The 19,795-nt window shown below is 51.7% G+C and overlaps 2 protein-coding genes across 2 annotated transcripts in view; one reads left to right on the top strand and one right to left on the bottom strand.

Moving 5' to 3' along the window:
• Positions 1–4,803, top strand: part of LOC128778390 (translation initiation factor IF-2-like) — a 66,743-nt gene extending 61,940 nt beyond the window's left edge. The window contains exon 5 of the mRNA XM_053907680.1: positions 4,121–4,803. Within this exon, the coding sequence (XP_053763655.1) occupies positions 4,121–4,205 (85 nt within the window). The 3' untranslated portion in view covers positions 4,206–4,803. The remainder of the gene's footprint in view (positions 1–4,120) is intronic.
• A 6,373-nt stretch (positions 4,804–11,176) lies between these two features.
• On the bottom strand, positions 11,177–18,497 carry IRF1 (interferon regulatory factor 1). The gene is made up of 10 exons (XM_019422050.2): positions 18,227–18,497; positions 17,075–17,166; positions 15,663–15,762; positions 14,671–14,847; positions 14,506–14,555; positions 14,266–14,398; positions 13,958–14,080; positions 13,486–13,535; positions 12,470–12,605; positions 11,177–12,157 (listed from the first exon to the last, which is right to left on the bottom strand). The coding sequence occupies exons 2-10, from the start codon at positions 17,159–17,161 to the stop codon at positions 12,045–12,047; spliced, it is 969 nt and encodes a 322-aa protein (XP_019277595.1). The 5' UTR covers positions 17,162–17,166; positions 18,227–18,497; the 3' UTR covers positions 11,177–12,044.
• Between the last annotated feature and the right edge of the window lie 1,298 nt (positions 18,498–19,795).

The following is a 19,795-nucleotide window of genomic DNA, read 5'->3' as shown; positions in this document are numbered from 1 at the left end:
CAGGTCCCAGAGAGGCAGCCCACCAGGAACCCTGTTTCTCTGGTATATCTCCAGACCACCGAGCCAGCTACAGCAGGCTTCTTCAGGGGTGCCCAGGGCTGATGCCCACTGACAGCTAGCTCAGCAGGTGTTACAGACACCCTCCTCTTTCTTTCCAAGCTAAATGTCACCAGTTTCTCCAGCTGTTTATCTTACAGCCCTCAGCATTCTACTTATCCAGCCTGGAGAGGCAACAAGGGTATCCAGATGTAGCCTGAACAGGCAGGACCATGAATGCAGATGGAAACTTAGGGCTTGTGTGCTTTGGTAGTCACTGCGTTCAAGCTGTGATGGTGATGGCTGCTGAGATGGCCTCAGACGTGGTAGAAAGTTTGAGGGTTGCTGCTAATCGCTTTCTTTGGTGTTCTCATGGCCTTCACAGACACTTTCGTGAGGTTAAACTCTATGCTGTATGGCCCTTGTCACCAGTGTTATATTTCCCTCAGCTCACCTAGAGGATCCCTGAGAGCTGGCTTGTGGTAGACCCTCCATAGATGGTAGCTCATATTATTTACTTTGTTGTTTTATTATTTGAATAAACAATCGTGGAGTCATTGCCATATATGGCACATGTACTGTGTGTCAGGCTTTGCTAGGTGCCAGAATATGGCAGTGAATAGAACAGGCCTGTCGCTGCTCCCAGAGCTTCTGAAAGCTCTGGGAAGACTTGTTTACTGAATGATAAACCTGGTTGAACTCATTGTGATCAACGCTGTTACCACCAGACATTCACTGGGTGCTCAACTCAGAACCACCCAGATGCATTCCCACCCTCGTGTGGGAATTTGGGAGTTGTTGAGGATGACACCAGTGAGGGAGGGGAGGAGCAGTGACCTGGAAGTGAACTGACTAGAGATCAAGTCCTACACTCTGCCATACACTTACCATGTGACCATGGGTGAGTTAAGTTGGCCTCTCTGAGTTTCAGTTATAATATCATGGAAACAGGGATAACAATACATCCCTCAGAGGCAAGAGAGGATCAAATAGGGTCACCACACTGCACAACTCCAGGGGGTGCTGTTCACATTAGTCTCTGCAAGGGCTGGTAGCCTGGGATTAAATGAGACCAGACCACTTTTGCTGTGTGGTCTGAAGTTACCAATCAATACATGGGGGCTATTGTTATACACAAATTAGAGGGAAGCAGGGTCACTGCAGGCCAGCAGGCTGCACAGGGCCCAGCCAGGCTTTTGTTTTTCAAGGAAGGGCAGGGCTCTGAGAAGTGCAGCCTGTGATGTCAGCAAATGCCAGGAGGCAGGGACTCCCAGGGCAAGTCCGGGAGAGGCAGACTACTCGGGGAGGTGGCCTCTACCTCAGGGCCTACGTAAGGAATTCTCTAGGCACAGAGAAGCCACTGGAAGCTGGACATAGAGCAGGGACAGATGAGACTAAGGGGAAGTCTCTTCATTAGTGGGCTGCACCCTGCCCAGCCTCCTGCCTCACCAGCCCCATGAGGGCCGGGGTGGGGGAGTCATGAGTCTCCAAGGTTCCACAGTAAGGATCTGGGCCAGGACTCTGACCTGTGCAGACGCCAATTTAACCCCGGTTTATAGTCCCATAAAAGGAAGTCCCTGGCATTTTTGATATATACATATATGTAAGGTGTAGTTTTTTTGTTTTTTGGGTTTTTTTTGTTTGTTGTTGTTTCTTTTGTTTGTTTTTACTGTACAAGTAAGTGTAAGTCATTGTAGAGCATTTTTAAGTTATGGAAATATAAAGGCATAAATACAATAACCTATAACCCCACCACCCAGAGATAATCGCCATTAGTATCTGAGGCATTTCGTCCAGTAGGTGTTGCACATAAAATTATACATTATATACTCATTAGCTGAGAATTATATTGTGTATAAGTTCATGTTTTACCTTTTCCCTATAAAATTGTGAGAGTTGGGGCACCTGGGTGGCTCACTCGGTTAAGTGTCCAACTCTTGATTTCGGCTCAGATCATGATATCACAATTCGTGAAATCAAACTCCAAGTTGGACTCTGCACTGACAGCAAGGAGCCTGCTTGGGATTCTTTCTCTCTCTCTCTCTGCCCCTCCCCCATTTGTGTGCACGCTCTCTCTCTCTCTCTCTCCTCTCTCTCTCACATAAATGTTAAAGAAAATTCAATAAATAAATAATATAAAATTGTGAGTGTTTTATGAGAAGGAGGGACTGTTTTAAATGTAAAAGAAACTCTAGAAAATTTTTCCCTTAGGAAAAAAAAAAAAAAGCACAAAGCCCTATTCCATGGCTGCATTTGGGAGGACCCCATGAGGTCTGCAGACTGGCTCTGTCTCGTATCTGGTGGTAACTCTGAGGCAGTGGCTCAGAGAAAGACAAGTCTTTCTCTTTTCTCCTGGCCAGACTGCAGCCTCCTACTTGTGGACAAAACAGAGTTGATGAGTGTGCCCTCACCCTTCCTTCCTCAGCACAGGATGTGTGATCATCCCCTCCATCCAAAGGCATGTGGGGCTGTGATTGTTATTGTTTATTAATTAAAAAAAAAAAACAGCATCTCAATCTGTGCGGCACCTTTTCTCTTGTGTTACCTCACCCTGTGAGGCAGGTAAGACAAAAACTGTCATACCCATTGTATAGATGAAGAAACTGAGGCTACAAGAGGTCTCATTTGAAGCCGCACAGCTAGTAAGTGGCAGAACGGAGACTTGATGCAGATCTGACTGACATCCAACTTAGTGATTTTTCCTCAAAACCTTTTCCCTCTATTCCAAGCTTTTTCTGAGCTAAATTTGATCCCCTTAATAAAGCCAAAGACTGAGAGTGCTGCAGGTATAATAGGTGTGTGGAAAGGACTGAACCCCACCCTAGGAGCCTTAAGCCAAGCCCTGCAGACTCAGGTGCTGGGTGGCCTGACCTCAGCGCAGCTCCTCTAGGACACCCCAGAGCCAGCATCATTGGGCACTAGGGGAGTGGGTTCAAGGAGGCAGCTGTTTCCCACAGGCATGTCCAGCAGAGCCAGTATTCTTTGAGCATCCTTCTTGACCCACCCAGGTCATGGAGGTCCATTCTCTGCCCAGGGCTCTAGAGTCTCAGTACTCCCAGAACAAAATAGGTTTTTTACAGAGAGACTCTGGGGCTCTGTGAGACTGACTCTAACCAAGGGCTTTGGGGCAGCTACCTCAGGTCCTTTCCTATATTGCTGCTGTCACAAAATACCATAAACTAAGTGACTTAAAACAACATATTTCTTAGCTTACAGTTCTGTAGGCTAGAAATCCAAAATTGATCGCAATGGACTAAACTCCCGGTGTCAACAGTGCTCCATTCCTTTCCAGAGGCTCTAGTAGAGAGCCCTTTCCAACTTTCAGAGGCCACCTGCATTCCTTGACTTGTGGTCCCTTCCTCCATCTTCAGAGCCGGCAATCACTGGTCCAGTCTTTCACATAATGCCATCTCTCGGTTTCTCACTCTCCTGCCTCCTTCTTCCCCATTTAAGGAGATTTGTTACTGCATTGGATCCATCCAAATAATCCAGGATAATCTCCTTATTTTAAGTTGCTAACTAGCAACCTTAATACCCCGATGCCATTAGGATAACAGATTCACAGATTACATGTGTTAGTATGTGGGCGTCTTTATTCCTCTGTGGACCATTATTCTTCCTACTCTTCTGGGTTCTGCAAGGGCCTCATCTTCAGGCATAGACCAGCCAGACGACAATCAGGATGTGCCCACCCTTGTTAGAGAGATCCTTTCTTCCCAGGTCCCCTCCCACTTGCTTGCTTCTCATTCAGCCCAGTCTGTCCTGGATTCCTCTTCTCTCATCCTCTGCTCCCAGTTTTAGGTAGAGAGGAGCTGGGCAGGAAGCACCAGCGAGTTTGGACACAGAGAGGGATATGAAGGTGGGTGCACCAGGGCTATGGGAAGCCCCAGGGGGCTGAGCACTTCCTACCCAGAGACCCTGCACTTCCCAAGAACTAGGGGCAGAGCGTAGCCCCTGAAGACTCAGACACTGAGGTCTAAGGGCAGCTCTAGGGCTGGAGAGGTAGGTAGCCAAGTATCCCCCTCCCCCAGGTAATGATTCCTGTCTGCCTTTACTCATTCCCTTTCCCCTTTCCTTCTCTGAGACTCAGGCTGGAACCGTTGGGCCCCCGAGAAGGAGCATCTGTCCCTGAGTTGCTTGGTGAGTGCCTGGGGGTTCTGAGATCCTAGTAGGATGGCCTGTGGACAGTACAAGGAGAGAGGGGCTGGACAGGGCCTTTGGCCCTCCTAGGACAGTGACCACCTTGCCCCAGTTTGCCCAGGACTTAGTTGTAGCACTGAAAATACCACATTATAGGAAACACCTCAGTCCTGAGCAAACTGGGACAGTTGGTTACCCTACCTCCAAGGCCCTTTGCACCTCCTAATCTACCATAGATTACCTCTGCAGCCTGGACAGCTGGCTCTTTGGACTCTTAGATCCCAACCTCTGCACAATATGTGGGCACAGAAAGACCTCTAAGCTGAGGAGGGGCCTCAAGCCAGTGCTGGGGAAGCATAGATTCCTACTTGCAGTGCGTCCTGGAAAGGTGCCACACATGGAAATTGTGCCTGTGTCTGCAGGGGACAGTGCTTCTAGCTACGTGCATGGGGGAGTGACAAATTCTGTTTGCACCCGAGTCTCTAAAAATGTAGTCGCCTGATTACCTAGGTGGTATGTTGCAGGTGGCTTGAAGAAATGTTTCTGTGTGCTCATCTGTACTTCTTATTCTGTAAAATTAAACCTTTCATTTGTGTACATTTTTAATAAAATAAAGTAATGAATGACTCTGCCTTCACATCTCCAGCTGTCCTGCTGAGGCACATGGATGGGATATGGTGCATGTAGTGGGACACAGAGGCCCTTGCTCTGGAGCCTCTGGCCCTGGCCACTAGCTGGTCATGGCTCAGGGCTCTACTTCAGGGGTAGAGCCAGTTACCACTGTCCTCCCTGCCTCTCAGACTCTTTCCCTGTACCCCAGAGTCCAGCCTGGCTTGTCCTCCTGGGGAGGAGCCAGAGAAGCCAGGTGGGCAGTGGACAGAACAGGTAAGCAGATGCTGACCCAGGGTTTTGCAGGAGATGCTCTCAGGTGCCAATCCTGCCTGAGCACTGTGAGAATACAGAGGAAATAAGCTGTTTGCTCCTGGGGAGCTCCCAGTCTGGTTGGAGAGATTGGGTACTCCCCAGACCACAAGGGGAGTGGCAGACAGGAAGGGGACAGGCACTGGATGGTGAGGCTGTGTTTGTGTGGGCCGTGAGATAAGGGAGAGCCCCAAGTTCACCTTGTATGTGTCTTATTATGCCCAGAGACCAAAAATGGGGTCCTAATGAGTGGCCTGAGGCAGTCCCCACCCCCAGTTGGGGCAGATGGTCTCCTGAGCCAAGAACACTAGCGGCCCAGTTTATAACAGAAGGGTGGTGATGAATGGTCACCAGCCTTGGAATGTTGGAGACCCCTTCAGGTCCTTCTCTCTGCCCCACCCTCACACCCACCCACATATATGGCAATGCCAGGCTCCCACATCTAGGAGCCCAGCCCTCACTCACCATGGCTCTCAGCATTCTGACATCCAGCACCTCTCCCCTTCCTGGCAAGCCCAGAAAGAGCACTTGGAGGGGAACCCTGGACCTCCAGCAGAGGCACTCATGCTTCACTTCCCAACAGCCCCCACCGAAGTCCACCATCACCCTGCTGTGGCCAAAATGTCAGGATTTCTCAACTTGTTCTTAGTTTTAGGAAAATGATAGCTATTCTGGCCTAATGACTCCTTCCTATACTACCTCTGATCCCCAAATACCAACTCTGTATCCGCACAACTTCCTCACTCCATGAAGTCAGCTTTCTCAGAAAAGCCTGGCACAAAATCCCCACCACCCGCACCCTGGGACTCCTGTGTCCTTGGCTACGTACTTTATTCCTGAACTAAGATCCCAGGCATATCCCTTCACCTCTCTGAGCAGAGATGTGGTTGAGTGTTTTTAATTGCTGTGGAAGAACTCACTGCACCTGCCCTAATTCTGGGCAGATTCATGATTGACAGTGTGAGTGAGAAGTGGTAGCCAACTGGACACTCCCACATCCACCTGACTGTTAGGGAAAAGGGAAGGGCAGAAACAGAGAAGCGAACCCAGGCCAGTGCAAGGCATTTGGCCAGAAATGGAAGTGAGGGCCCCATCTAGGCTGCCTCAGCTGGGTCTGAAGGGCAGAGGAGGGCCCTTTCTGAAGGAAGCCTGCAAGTGAGTCTGAGGCCTCCCTGGTGTAGGGTAACAACCAGTCAGTTGCCTGGGGTGCTGGATTTTCTCAGGGACCAAGAAGCCAGGTTGGATTTAGGACAACCATAGAGTGACTCAAGTCTGATGGCAGGAGGTTAGGATGTACCTGTGAGTGGTCCTGGCTTATACATTCACCCAGAGTTCAGATTTCTGAGTACCCCAAGATCTAACAAAGGGTCTGGTTTAGAGCAGGAGAACAGGAGAGTTCTGGTTGCCTTCCTCTGACAGAGGCACAGCTGCAATGTCCTCTTTGATCCCTAGAGCTGAGATAAGGCCTAGCAGGCCAGAGTCCCCTGCAGCTGGAAGCAGGTTCACAGACACACTGAAGTGGCTGCCCCCTGCCCCAAGGCCAAGTTACAGGCCTGTGTCCTAGTTCCCTGGGGCCCCACCCCTAGAAACTGCAGGTGGCCTCCAAGGCATAGGGGAAGCATCCCTCCCTTGAGGACAAAGTCAAACCCCATCCCACTGGGGCCTAGGGGCCTGTAGCAGCAAAGCCCTGCTGCCTAGTGAGAAGGGGAGCAGGGGAGCTGAAGGCAGGGGCCGGGTCCCAGGATCCAGAATGCCTTCCCTTGGTGTCCCCAAATGCTCTCTTGGCATGAAGTGCTAGTGTCCTGCCCCAAGCAAACTCTGCCAAACATCCTTCCCAGGCCTCAGTTTCCTCCTCTGCCAACAGCCTGAAATTGTGGAACCCATCTGGGGTCCAGGCACAGACAGATGTGGGTTAGAATCCAGGCTTCATACATTTTAGTTGAGTCATCATGGGCAAGCGCCTTATACCAACTGAGCTTTAGTTACCTGGTCTGCAAACAAGATGCTGTAGTGTAGCACCAGTGTGATAGTGCTTGTGGGGAGCTTGGCACAGCACCTACTGGAAAGTGAACACCCAAGACCTTTGTTGTCATTACCTAGGCAGACTTTAAGGTCCTTCCCAGTTCCTCCCATTTCTGAGCTCATGGAACTGGAGGAAGGATGGCAGGCTGGATGTCTGCCTCTCCCCTTGCACTCAATACCTGCATTGCCTCTAGTATCTCCCCAGTTGAAATTAAACTCTTAGCATAGACTCCCTAGGCCTGCCTCTCCACTGAGCCTACGAAAGTGGAGGCTGCTTCTATAATTTCCTATCCCCAGAAAATCGGCAGAAATGGGTTTCTGGGGAGCAGCCTAGAGCTCGGAAAACTATATGGCCAGCCAGCTATACCCTGGTACTGCCTTAGACTCAGCCTCATAAGGGAACCTTGGCTAACAAAGACAAACATCACTCTGCCTAGTAGGTTTAATCTTGGAAAAGGAAGTGCACCAGCCCCCCATTCTCCTCCACTTGTGCCCACTGGCACAAGGGGGGAAAGGTTAGTGCAGAGTTCCCATGAATTTCACACATCCTCACGTTGGAGAGTTAGTTGTGCCCAAGTGAAGCAAGGGCATTACATCTGACAGAGACAAAGGCTTCCTGGGTGCTTCCACAGGGCTGCTGAGGAAACCTGTACCCTGCTAACAAGAGGACTTTTGGATCTGTGCAAATAATGTGAAATAAGACCAAACGGTCCCAGAGAATGACAGCCTGGGCATGACCCAACCCCACAAACCAGCGGGCATCACTCCCGGAGGAAAAGACTCCACCTTGAACCAGGCCCAAGACTTTTCCTGGGACTTCATTTCTGTCTTTGGCAGTCCCTGTTCCAAGCTTCCAGAGATCTGAGTAAGTGCTTATCTTGCACACAGCCCACTGACAGATGTTGAAAACTGATATATCAAGAAGGGATGGTTTGCATTTGTCTTCCCTGATTAGCATATTAGCCTCTCTCTTCCTATTGCCAAGTGAACTAAATGAATAAACCAGCCCAATTAAAGTGACCCCTTCGGAGTAAGGCAAGAAAATGCCTGTGACTAACCAGAAATGCCCTTGAATGTCCATAGACCTGGCAGTTATAGCTGGTATGATCAAGCCCTGGTTTGCCACTTTACCCCAATGGAAAGTGGTCCTTAAGTACAATGTCATCACAACTCCAACAAAACAGATCTTCCAATGACCTCCTACCTTCCTTAGCCAAGAGTTTCCACCATTAATGCTTTGACTGAAACTCTCAGGAATGAGCCACAAAAGCATGGCAGACCCTTAGAATAATCTTAGATTACTATGCCCAAATTTGGCCCAGATTATACTGATGTTGCTCCATTCGGGCACTGGCTGGCTAATGAGTTGGTGTCAGCTGCCATCACAGTTACTGTTTCTCCTGTTGGGCAGGGGTGATGTCCGTGTTGGGGTGTGATGGAACAGCCTGGAAGGTCTGGCTCTATCCCACACCACTTCTCCAGGCCTGGTCCCCAGAACTCAGCTCCCTTGTGATGGGGAGGGGGTAGAGTTTGGGGGTTCCTCCTTAGACATTTCAAGGAGTTGGTCCCCATTACTTAGGACTCCTGAGATAAGAAGAGCTAGAGGAGGTCAGGACTCTGCCATGACTTTGGAGATTGGAAGCCAGTGGGTAGAACTCCTCTCCCATTTTGATAACTTTTTTTTTAATGTTTATTTATTTTTGAGAGAGAGAAAGACAGAGTACAAGCGGGGGAGGGGCAGAGAGAGGAAGACACCGAATCCGAAGCAGGCTCCAGGCTCTAAGCTGTCAGCACAGAACCTGATGCGGGGCTCGAACTCGTGAACACAGAACCTGATGCAGGGCTCGAAGATCATGACCTGAGCTGAAGTCGGATGCTTAACCGACTGAGCCACCCAGATGCCCCCCATTTTGTTAACTTTTAAGTGATGGACTGACTTCACATATTAGAACTTGCAAGATTTCCACAGCCTGGGACTTCAACATACCCACTGCCTACTCTAAGTCAGAGATTAGGTTGAAGGATGAGAGGAGAGTAGAAAAGTCAGAAGCAGTCCCTGCTATTTGCTCTGGGTTGCATCTCTTCCCTCCCATTGCTCCTTAGTCCACTGTACCTGGCTTCACACTAAACCAGACATCCTTAGCTAGAAGAGCCACCTGCTTAAAGACCTTGCCAAGGCCCCAGTTGGAAGCCACAGGCTAGCCACCTTAATCCACTTCTCCTCAGTAAGCCCAACTCCTGGGCCTCAGAGGAGCTGGGAAAGGTCATGTCATCCATTCCTCTGTCCCCAGGTGAAGCTACCCTTGAAAAATCCAGGTGGATCTTCTAATGCACTGGGCTTGAAATTGGGGTCTCTCTAGACATCCACAAGCCAAAGGCCCACTGAGTAGGAGGCCACATGCTACTCACAGGGCATGTCCAAGATCAGGCAACAATACTTCCTGAGCTTTGCAGAACATGTTAGACTGATCTTGGCCTATTTTCTAGTTTTTTCATCATTTTCTCACTCAGCTTTCCTCCTCTACCAAGGGCCTGTTACACTCCTTCCAGAGGGCTGGTCCCAGGGAGGGGATCTAAATCCAAGCAATTTCTGGGACTAAGAGTATGGAGAAGTGTCCACAGGGCTTGGTTTCCCTGAGCAACCCCCTTACTGCCATGGCCTCACTCCCTAGATGTTGATAGTGGTACCAGCTAGTTTCCCTTGGCCAGCCTTACTGCTAGGTACTGCTTATCCCCCAGGGCAGGGACTGGTTGGAGGGGGCGTGGTGATGAGAAAAGCCCAAATCCAGACCTTTCACCTTCAGACATTCCTTTGATTTGGGCCTTATTTGAAGGAGGCATTGCCGTATGGCAGTAGTTCTCAACCCATGGTTTTCAGAAACATTGTTCTGATCATATATACTCCTTATAGAGATTTTGTGTGCATAAGCTCAGCCAGAACCTTGAAGAGACATGGAGAAAGGAAAAGTGTTCCATGTAGTCATCCAAACTCTTCCTAACACATTTGTGCATCGACCTGTTTTACAATACACTGCACAGCTGGTATTCAGCACTGATAGTTATTGTTGGCCATCAAAATAGTAAAATATTCTTGAATTGGCAGGTAAGTGGCTCCAAGTCCATCCCTAGTGTCCTCCAGCCACTCCAGCCTCTCCCTCTCAGATCTGCCCCCAATCCAGTATCTGTCTGTACTGTCCAATAAGGTCGCCACTAACCACATGTGGCTACTTACGTTTTAACTAATTCAAAATTCAGTTCCGGGGCACCTGGGTGGCTCAGTCGGTTAAGCGGCCGACTTCGGCCCAGGTCATGATCTCGCGGTCCGTGAGTTCGAGCCCCGCGTCGGGCTCTGTGCTGACCGCTCAGAGCCTGGAGCCTGTTTCCGATTCTGTGTCTCCCTCTCTCTGACCCTCCCCCATTCATGCTTTGTCTCTCTCTGTCTCAAAAATAAAATAAACGTTAAAAAAAAAAAATTTAAAAAAAAAAAAATTCAGTTCCTTCATCGCACTGGCCACATTGCTCAGTTGGCACATGTGACTTTGCCACTGCCTACTATATCGGACAGTACAGGGAGAGAACATTTTCATCACTGCAGAAACTAGACAGGTAGTGCCCAGTACAACAGGCCTTGGTATCCTGTTCTGGGCTGGGGTCTGTTGTGACTGTCCATGACTGTTCTATACCTACCAACTGTTAACTTTCTGAAGTAGCATCTGAGTACACTTGCATTTGAGTTTACCAGGACATATACTATATGGCACATTACTCAGAACTCAAAACCTAACACTCCCCAGGCCTTGGAGCCCCAGTAACTCACAGCCCGGCAATAAAGCCAAGGGCAAGTGAATGTATTTATATGAGCATGTCCCTTTGCCATGACTGTCCCCTCTTCCTGTCATCTTCTTTGTGAACATAACTGAAAGGATTTTGCATTGGTGTATGTCACTGCTCACCCCTAAGTCAAGTTCAGGCAGGATGCCAAGAATGAGTCCATCACAATATCTCTACAAAAAGTAAAATGATTTGCAATTTATATCTAAATAAAAGGCCACACCTCTTATAAACAATGAACTTTTTATAAAAAGACAAATGTACATATTTACATACATGTACATATGTGGTCACACATGACTTAGTGATTACAAGGCGTTTCCAATTTTAAAAATCACACCAAGATACTCACACTTCCCTCCCAGGGCCTGCTGAGGGCTGCTGGGGCCCGCCTGAGGGGGCAGGTGGGCACAGGGCAAGGCACTATATAAATAAACAAAGGCTGAGAGCTTGGGGGAAACGTTAGTGTACACCTCTGATCAGAAACGTGGCAAGGTCCACAAGAAAAAGTGCCGAGTTTTGTCCCAAGCCCCTCAGCCCGAGCAGGGTGGAGCTCCTCTGAGGCTGAGGGAGCACTGTCCTGCAGGGCCCCATTTTCCTTCACATTTCACTGGCTTTGGAACAGTCCCCAGGGCTCAGCTGGGAAGGGAGGGGGTTCTTTGGGAATAGGATTCACTTAGTGCAATTGTCTCTTAGTGCAGAGCCAGCCCTGGGATTGGTGCTGTGCTTTTCTGAGGTCGTTGGTCTGTTCCCTCGGGCCACCTCAGTGACAGCAGAACCTTCTCCAGGCAGCTGGGCTTAGGGGGAAAAGCTGGAGGCTGACTCCTAGCTGAGACCTCCACCTGACACATCAATCTCAGAACCCCATCTTCCCAGGAGACAGGGCCAGCTTTATCCCACAAGATGAGCCCAGATCCCGGCCTGCCAGACCCCAAGAGGCCACTGTCCCAAGGAGGGAGGCCCCATCCCTGCTCAGCAATGGGGTCATACTTTGCCATGTCAAGGAGCCCATAGGAGTCCTGTTTCTTTGCATCACAGCTACCATGATGACAGGTCCTGCTTGCTCAGGGGAGTAAGAGGGGACCGGGGCCCAGCTACGGTGCACAAGGAATGGCCTGGATGGAGGGCAGCCTGACTGGGGTCAACAGGCTGTCCAGCCAGCTGTTGTCCATGTTCTTCAGATCGGAAGCTATCAGCCCAATAAACCCTAGAAGATGTGAAGAAAGTTGTATAAGGATGGAGGGTGAGTGCAGTGTTCTCCTCCCACCCCCCAGCCCTATCCCCATAGGCCCAGACACAGCAGCCTCTACCGTCCACCCACAGCAACAGGGTCCCCCCTCATCTTTAAGCAAACTGCGTGCATGGGAGCAACAGCCAACTCACAAGCTGTCTGTACCAAGAAGAGTTTAAGAAAGGTGCTCTGCCTCTGCTGCTCCCCAGCCCAGCCCTCCAGCCCTCTCCCACCCCCTGCATGGTTCTCCCTTCTCTGAGAAATCTAGTGGATCCAGAGACTTCTTACCCCCAGGGCGGTCAACTTCTGGCTCCTCCTTGCAGCTGAAATCTCCATAGAAAGACGGGGGCTGGGCCCCGGGTTCATTGAGCAGGTACCCCTTCCCATCCACATTTGTCGGCTGCCATCCTGTCTGCTCCAAGAGCTGGGACAAAGGAGCAAAATGCCATTGGCTTACTTCCAGGGCAGACTCATTCTGTGGCCCTGCCTTCAGAGAGCTGAAGCTTCCCTGCCAGGATCATACCCTTGGCCATTTTCACATTCTCAGATGGATGCAGATATGGAATGAAGACAGGACAGGGACCTGGGAGGTGAGGGTCTGCCCTGGACTCACACTGCCACATCTACCCTCTGGCACAGAATCTCTAAGACTTTCCCTCTCAACTGGGTAAGGACATACCAACTGAGAATGTGGCTTAAAGCAATGATTAGCATAGTGATTCAAGAAAAAGAGATCTAGAAAAGCTAGAGATAGAGCTATGGCTATGTCTCAGGTTGTCTATGCTGATGAAACAAAGCCTGGGTACACTACTGCAAAACTTTTTATATTCACTTTTAAAATTGAAGCAGGGGGAAAAAAAAACCTGCTTAAATAATGTGCTTTAAAAAAAAGAAAAAGGAAAAACCCCATCGAATTACAGATCCCAAAGGGTGATTATTAAAACCTGATGTGCATTTCCCTAACTAACAGGGCAACAGGTCTGGGGCATGCTGGGGCGGAAGACACAGGCCAGGGACCCAGTGCTGATGACAGCTGACTCAGAGCTGTTTGAGGCCCTAAAGCCTGCTCCAGTACAGCCTGTCAGAAATCAGGCCTCCCTCCCATCCTCACTTCCACAGTGTCTTTCCCACCAGCCAAGGAGGGCAGTGGTCCCCAGCCACATGGATGTGGCACCTGTAGGACTATGGAGGCAACCAGGTCACAGTAGCAGCTGCCTACCCTCCGATTTGTGAGCTCTAAGTGGTTTTCTCTCTCCTTAGAAGCCGCCACTTCAAAAGAGTGCCCAGGGTGGAATGGGCCTTACCTTCATGATGTCCTCAGTTAATTTCCCTTCCTCGTCCTCATCTGTTGTGGCTGTGGATGGGCAAGAGCAGAGAGGTTGGCTGGCAGTCAGCCAGGCTTTCCCCAGCAATTCCAGCACTGCCAGATCCCCCTGCCCCTTCACATGTCCCCACACGCTGACCTCCCAGCAGACATCTGCCTGCCACGGAGATTCCAGAACAGGTCATTGTCCTAGTGACTCAGCCTCCCAAACCCTGAAGCCACACCTCTTCCCACCCCCTTGCTTCCTTCCTCACCCTCAGAGACTGGGCTGCAGAAGAGCCAGGAAAACTAGCAATGTTAGACCAAAATGCAGCCCCTGGCCCCCATTCCCTCTTTTCTCTAGCACAGCACAGGCAACTTAATGCCAGGTGGAGTTCTGAGCATCTTCCTGCCCTCAGGACATCCTTCTCAGGACCCAAACAGTCAGGCAAGCAGGCCCCAGAAGCACAAACCTTCAGAGGTGGAGGGCATAGGTGACACCTGGAAGTTGTACAGGTCACTGGTGCTGTCTGGCACAATATCCACTGGGATGTGCCATTCAGGGAGAGTGCTACTAACGGTACACGGTGACAGGGCTGAAGGACAGCAGAAACCACACGTTAGAACTGTGTGCTCTCTTAGTTTGCAAGATACCCAGCATCCCCAACCCTGCATCCTGCTCCAATAGGCCACCATCCACAAGCACAATGCATCCTATAGCCAAGAGAAGGAGCCATCCCAATGACCTGTTTGGTCCCCTGCCAGATTGGGCCCACCTCACCTGGAGTAAGGGCCCGCTCAACCTCTAAGTCCTGCCCAATGTAGCCCTGAGCTGTGTAGCTGCTGTGGTCATCAGGCAGGGTGGAGCTGCTGAGTCCATCGGAGAAGGTATCAGGACTGGAGTCACCACATGACTGCAACAGGAGAAAGAAGCTTAGGCCCAAGCTTGCTATGGCACTTCTTCCATTGTCCACTCTGACTCCCGGGTGACCAAAGACTAGCAGCTTAGGACCACACTCACCTTCCTCTTGGCCTTGGTCTTAGCATCTCGGCTGGACTTGGACTTTCTCTCTGTGAGGCAGATAGGCTGTGTCAGTCTTGGTATAGGCATACCAGCCCCAGTTGCCCCTCTTCCTCCCTCCCACCCTCCCTGAGAGCTTTCTGATGACCCAAAGCCCTCGGATACCTTTCCTCTGGTTCTTGGTGAGGGGTGGGAGCATCCGGTACACCCGCACAGCTGAGCTGCCTTTGTTCCTGCTCTGGTCCTTCACTTCCTCAATGTCTGGCAGGGAGTTCATGGCACAGCGAAAGTTAGCCTTCCATGTCTTGGGATCCGGCTCCTTTTCCCCTGCTTTGTATCGGCCTAGTGGGCAGAAGAGTGAAGAGGACTGTCAGGGCCATACGTGGGGATCCTCAGCCGACCCCTGGCCTGGAAGGAGGAAGGAGACAGTACCCCTAAGCTCTCATGCTGCCAGAAATCCAAACTGGCCAAATAGCAGGTATTCCTGGGTGACCCTCTGCAGGCCCTGGGGGCTCTCAAATGCCCAGGCTTGGCTCAAACACATCCTGCAGGTCCTTCCTGAAGGACCCAGCCAGAAGCACTAGAGGGCCCATATGTCCAAAAGTGCTATATTGGTCCTAGACCAGGCCCAGTCTCCCTGCTTGGTCTGTCAGCAGCCAGAGAGTAGGGACTAGGGTTTATGTGATATTTCTAAACACAGGAGTGGGCAAAAAGTAGGCACCAAAGAACAGTTACTGATAAGTGTGCTGACTGATCTGAGATGGACCAAGAACCCCAACACTCAAGGATAAAAGGAGGCTGCCAACCAGATGGGCCTTTGGCCGGGACCTTGGTAAACATCAAGAAAATGGAAGGCCTGGGTCTCTTTCATTATCCAGGTTCACAACTGCTTTTGCCAAGGAGAACTTTAATCCAGCCACAAACTCTGTGAAACCACAGTTTCTAAGATACTGACTTCACAAGTTCCTTTAAGAACTTGCTGAAACGATGAACTTTTTCCCCAAAAGTACAAGTCAGCCCCGTGCTCACTCCCAAATTCTGTACCCCATCTCAGGGAATTCAGAGACCCCAATGAAGGGCCTCTGTGTTAACAGAAGTGACTCCCCTTGTCTCCTCCCTGCCCCAGCCCCCCCAGGCCTGGAGACCAGGGCACACACCTGTGTGAATGGCCCAGCTTCGGAACAGACAGGCATCTTTGTTGATGTCCCAGCCATGCTTGGCAGCATGCTTCCATGGAATCTGGAAGATCATCTCCTCCTGAATGGCACACATAGACACAAATATACAAGGCTGTGTCAGCTCAGAGGCCATAGGCTTTTAGCATGAGTCTGCCCGGCACCACCCCCCACAACCCCACCAACCCTGGTCTGGGAAAAGGCTGACTTCCCCTTTTCACCCTGACATCTGGTTTAGGTTGACCCATCCTGAGAATGGCTTAAACAGAGTACTCTACCACTCTAGATCTCTCAGAAGGGGCTCTGGGTTCTGAGAACTGTGGCAACATCAGCTCAGCAGAGATCTCCCTCTGCCTGATACAGATGTGCTGGGACCCATATAGAGCACCTTAGGATGCTCTCTGGTGCTTTTCAGCACCAACATGGAGGTGAGAACTCCATCCATTAGATAGGGGCTGCTTGGGACACCTGGAACCACTGGCTCCTGCCCACCAGATCCTGGCCATATACCTAAGGGACCCCTGGGCCAGACTTGGATGCTAACTATGTGTGTGACCCTGGCACTGTCACTGTACCTCTTGGTCCCTCACTGGTTTCTCTTCTGTGAAATGAGCAATCACAGTGACAAATATAAGGACTAAGTCTCACTGTTATCATTACTGGTGGTTAACAGTGTAGATTTTTGAGTCAGACTTCTCGGATTCAAATCTTAGCTTTATCACTTTTTTGTATGATCTCATTATCTATCTCTCAGTGCCTCAGTTTCCTCATCTGAAAATGGAGATATTAATAGTATCTACTTCACAGGGCTACTGTGAGGATTAAAGGACACAATGTAAGTCACATTGTTAGCGTGGTGTCACACTCGCTTATAGGGAGTGTGCAATAAGCATGAGCCATCATTATTTTTATTATTACTATTAAGTCTGCAGAGTCTGTGTTGCTCTTTGTGCACAAGCATGAGGTTTTTTGGGCCTGGGCAAATGGTGCAAGGTTAATTCTTGGGTCCCTTGCTGAAACAGCCGTCTTGTTGCCAGCAGTGCCCACTTCTCTGTCTCCTGTCTCTCTGACTGGAACCCTGCAGAATGCTGGGTGTTTATACGGGTCTCAGAAGAGACCAGATGGCTCTGCAGATGCTGAGAGTCCTCCTGCTGGAAACCATCATTGCCCTCACGTGGGTGTCTGTCGTGTCCATATCAAAGAAGGGAGGAAGGCACAAGTCGGGCAAGTGGGACCCAAGACTGGCCCTTGCATACTCCCTGCATGCAGGACCGACTGGGAAGCACATATGCCTCCTCCCCATCACTTCCCTTTTTGAGCTGCATCTGAAGCTTTGGTCCCCCAAAGAACATGTGTTAAGATAGTAGCAGAAAAACCCAAAAAGTTACACTCACTTTATTAATCCAGATCAGCCCTGGGATTTGGTTGGAATTAATCTGCATCTCTAGCCAGGGTCTCATGCGCATCCGAGTGATGGGCATGTTGGCTGTAAAGAGAAAACAGAGGCTCCGGTTTGGAGTCTGCTGAGCAGCCCCGAGGCACTACCCTGCCCAATCTCCCCACCCTCAGGTCAGCCAGTTACTTTCCCCAGCCTTGAGCCAAGCACCAGGCACCACAATCACAGGGGAGGGGGCTTTCACTGGAATAAAACTGCCCTCCAAATATTTTCAGCGTCTTGGGCAAAAACACTTCAGCCCCTTCCCCCACATTCCTCTAAACACTTGGGAGAAGACAGGCATGCAAGTGATAGTTTCAGGATTTATGTGCAGGAAAAACAGATAAAATACAAAGATATCTTAATACCAAGACTTTCCTCCTCAAATTCAAATCCTTGTGGAAGGGAGAGGCTTCTTTTGGTTGACGCCAAGAAATTTCCCTACTAGAGTTGCTGCCACTAGCTGTGCACCTTCCCTAATGGCAAGCAGTCACCTAGCATTCTACCCCCAACCCCCATCCCATCTATTCTACGCGCTCTCAGACAGCCACAGTGCAGAGGCCGGGAAGCCTCTGCCCCTCCTGCCTGGCTCCCCGCCTCCGCGAAGAAGCCGAAGGAACACCTGTGGCGCCTCTTCCCGTAGCCCCAGCAGGTCTGCCAGCCAACCAGGGCAGCAAGCCCCAGCCCCCCAACACCTGCACGTACAGCCTAAAATCTGAGGCCCGGGTGCGGAGCTGGGACCGCCAAAAGCCCGCGTGGGGAGCACAGGGCGCCCACGCGCGGACGTACACTCCAGTCCCCAGCAGCGCTCGTGGATGCGCGCGACAAACCTACCGAGCCACCCAGAGGCCCCGGCGGCTCCGCGCACACAGATCTGCGACAGCGGCCGGGCGCCGGCAACCTCGGCTCGTGGGCGGTCCACGCCGCGGCCCGCCCTCCCCGCGCTGCCGCTCGCCGCTCCTCCAGCGCCCTCACGAGCCCGCGCGGGGGCCAGGCAACGCTGCGTGCCCGCGACTCTCCCGGCTGGGGTTGCCGGCCCCCACTTCCTGGAGCCCCGCGCGTCTTTGTTCGACGCCACCGGTTCCCCCCCCCGTAGCGAAGGCGGGCTCACCTCTGCAACGGGCGCGATCCAGCAGCGGCGCCCGAAGGTCCCGGCGGGGCTGGGGCAGCTGTGCCGGCGCGGGGAGCGCAATTCCGGAGGGGAGCGGCGGGAAGGCAGAGGATGCCCGGGTCGAGGGGCCGTTGGGCTCGGCTGGCTTTGGCTTGGCACTGCTCCCACTGGCCTCTGCTCGGTCGGGCTTGGACGCACGTCCTGCCTCGACGAAGGAGTGGCGCGCTCTGCCGGGGCAGCGGCGCCGGCGAGAAATCTAAACACTTAGCGGGATTCCCCCAACCCAAGCCCAGCCCCGCCTCCTAAAGAGCCGCGAGGACGCCTATTGGCCAGCGCCGCCCCATCATTTCGGGGAAATCAGGCTGTTGTAGAGCTAGCGGCTAAGGGGAAGTACAGGGCGGCTGCTCCTCCCCACCCCCTCCGGCCCGGCGCCGCCGCCCTGGGGCGACCGCGGGCCCGCCCTGTCCGCTCCCACTCCCCCCACCTCCCCCCCCCCCCCCACACACACACCGGTTCGCCCGGGAGAAAGCTGTCCAGGAAAGCCGAACGCCCCCGGCCCGCAGTTGCTCCCCTCACTCCGCATTCTTCCAGACTGCTGGCTCCTGTGGCCATCTCCTCACCCTCCTCTCCCTGGGAACGTCTATCTTTTGAAAGCAGGTGAGGAGGTCACCCGGACACCTGCCGTCCTCTTCAGAGTGGACACACTGGGACTGAATCCCCGTAAACTAGCCTGGTTCCTCAAGCCTGCTAATGAAGGAAGGGTTTCGGCCCTCATACTACGCCTTCTTGAGGGGTGACCCACGTCCTGGTCACTCACCAGCCTTGGGGAATTAAGGGAAAGCCTACTCTGCCTGGGGTGCTGCCTGGGGCCACCGAAGGAGAGGAAATCCCAGTGTGGCTGCTGCTGTTGGCACAGCTGGAAACCTCAATCTCCTCAACTAGAAAATAACAAGAAACCCTATTTTGCTGGTTTACGGTGACATAGAAATGATGTCTGTAAAGCACCATGCCCCCCACCTGGGCAGCAGATGCTGCTTTTGAGGTCCCTACCCAGAACCTAACTGTGACAGGCACCTCTCCCTGTTCTGGGTCTACATCCTTGGGACTGCCCTACAGCTGACCTTAGGATAAAGAAGTGTTTCAGAGAAACTCGGACTGCTGATTTGGAGAAGGGCTCAGGGAGCCTTTTCCTCCTTGCACTCCTGCCTTCGGCCACCTCCACAGCCTCACATGGCCCTTACATGGGAGCTCCTTAGTAGTAGCATTGATGTTGTCTCCACTTGGCCTAGACAGGTTCTAGGCGGGGGGGGGGGGGGGGGGGGGGGGGGGGGGGGGGGGGGGGGGGGGGGGACGGACGTGGAATTGCTTAGAGATGGCCAAAGCCATGATCTGGCCAAAGAGTTGGGGAGCCCAGGTCCAGTCCCTTGGGAAAGGCAGCTTCTTAACTCTTGTGCTTTCAAGTAGACCTTGCCCCACTTGTACTCCTAGAGGCTAAGCTGAGTTTTCCATCCAGAACTCTGGCCCAGCAGATTCCTTCCTTCACCTCCCCAAAGCTGCTGACTCAGAAGT

Source organism: Panthera pardus, unplaced genomic scaffold (assembly GCF_024362965.1).
Source record: "Panthera pardus isolate Hobbes unplaced genomic scaffold, ASM2436296v1 HiC_scaffold_2, whole genome shotgun sequence".
NCBI classification, from domain to species: Eukaryota; Metazoa; Chordata; class Mammalia; order Carnivora; family Felidae; genus Panthera; species Panthera pardus.
The sequence above is the reverse complement of the archived record's forward strand: the minus strand, read 5'-3'. Positions and strand labels throughout refer to the sequence as shown.

What these genes read in the sequence shown, in the direction of transcription:
- IRF1 (XM_019422050.2), bottom strand. Translation starts at nt 17,161, where the DNA reads ATGCCCATCACTCGGATGCGCATGAGACCCTGGCTAGAGATGCAGATT. An exon ending in GGCTGATCTGGATTAATAAA is followed by an intron (nt 15,763 to 17,074) that starts GTGAGTGTAACT and finishes TGTGCCATTCAG; the next exon opens with GAGGAGATGATCTTCCAGAT. An exon ending in AAGCTGGGCCATTCACACAG is followed by an intron (nt 14,848 to 15,662) that starts GTGTGTGCCCTG and finishes TCTGCCCACTAG; the next exon opens with GCCGATACAAAGCAGGGGAA.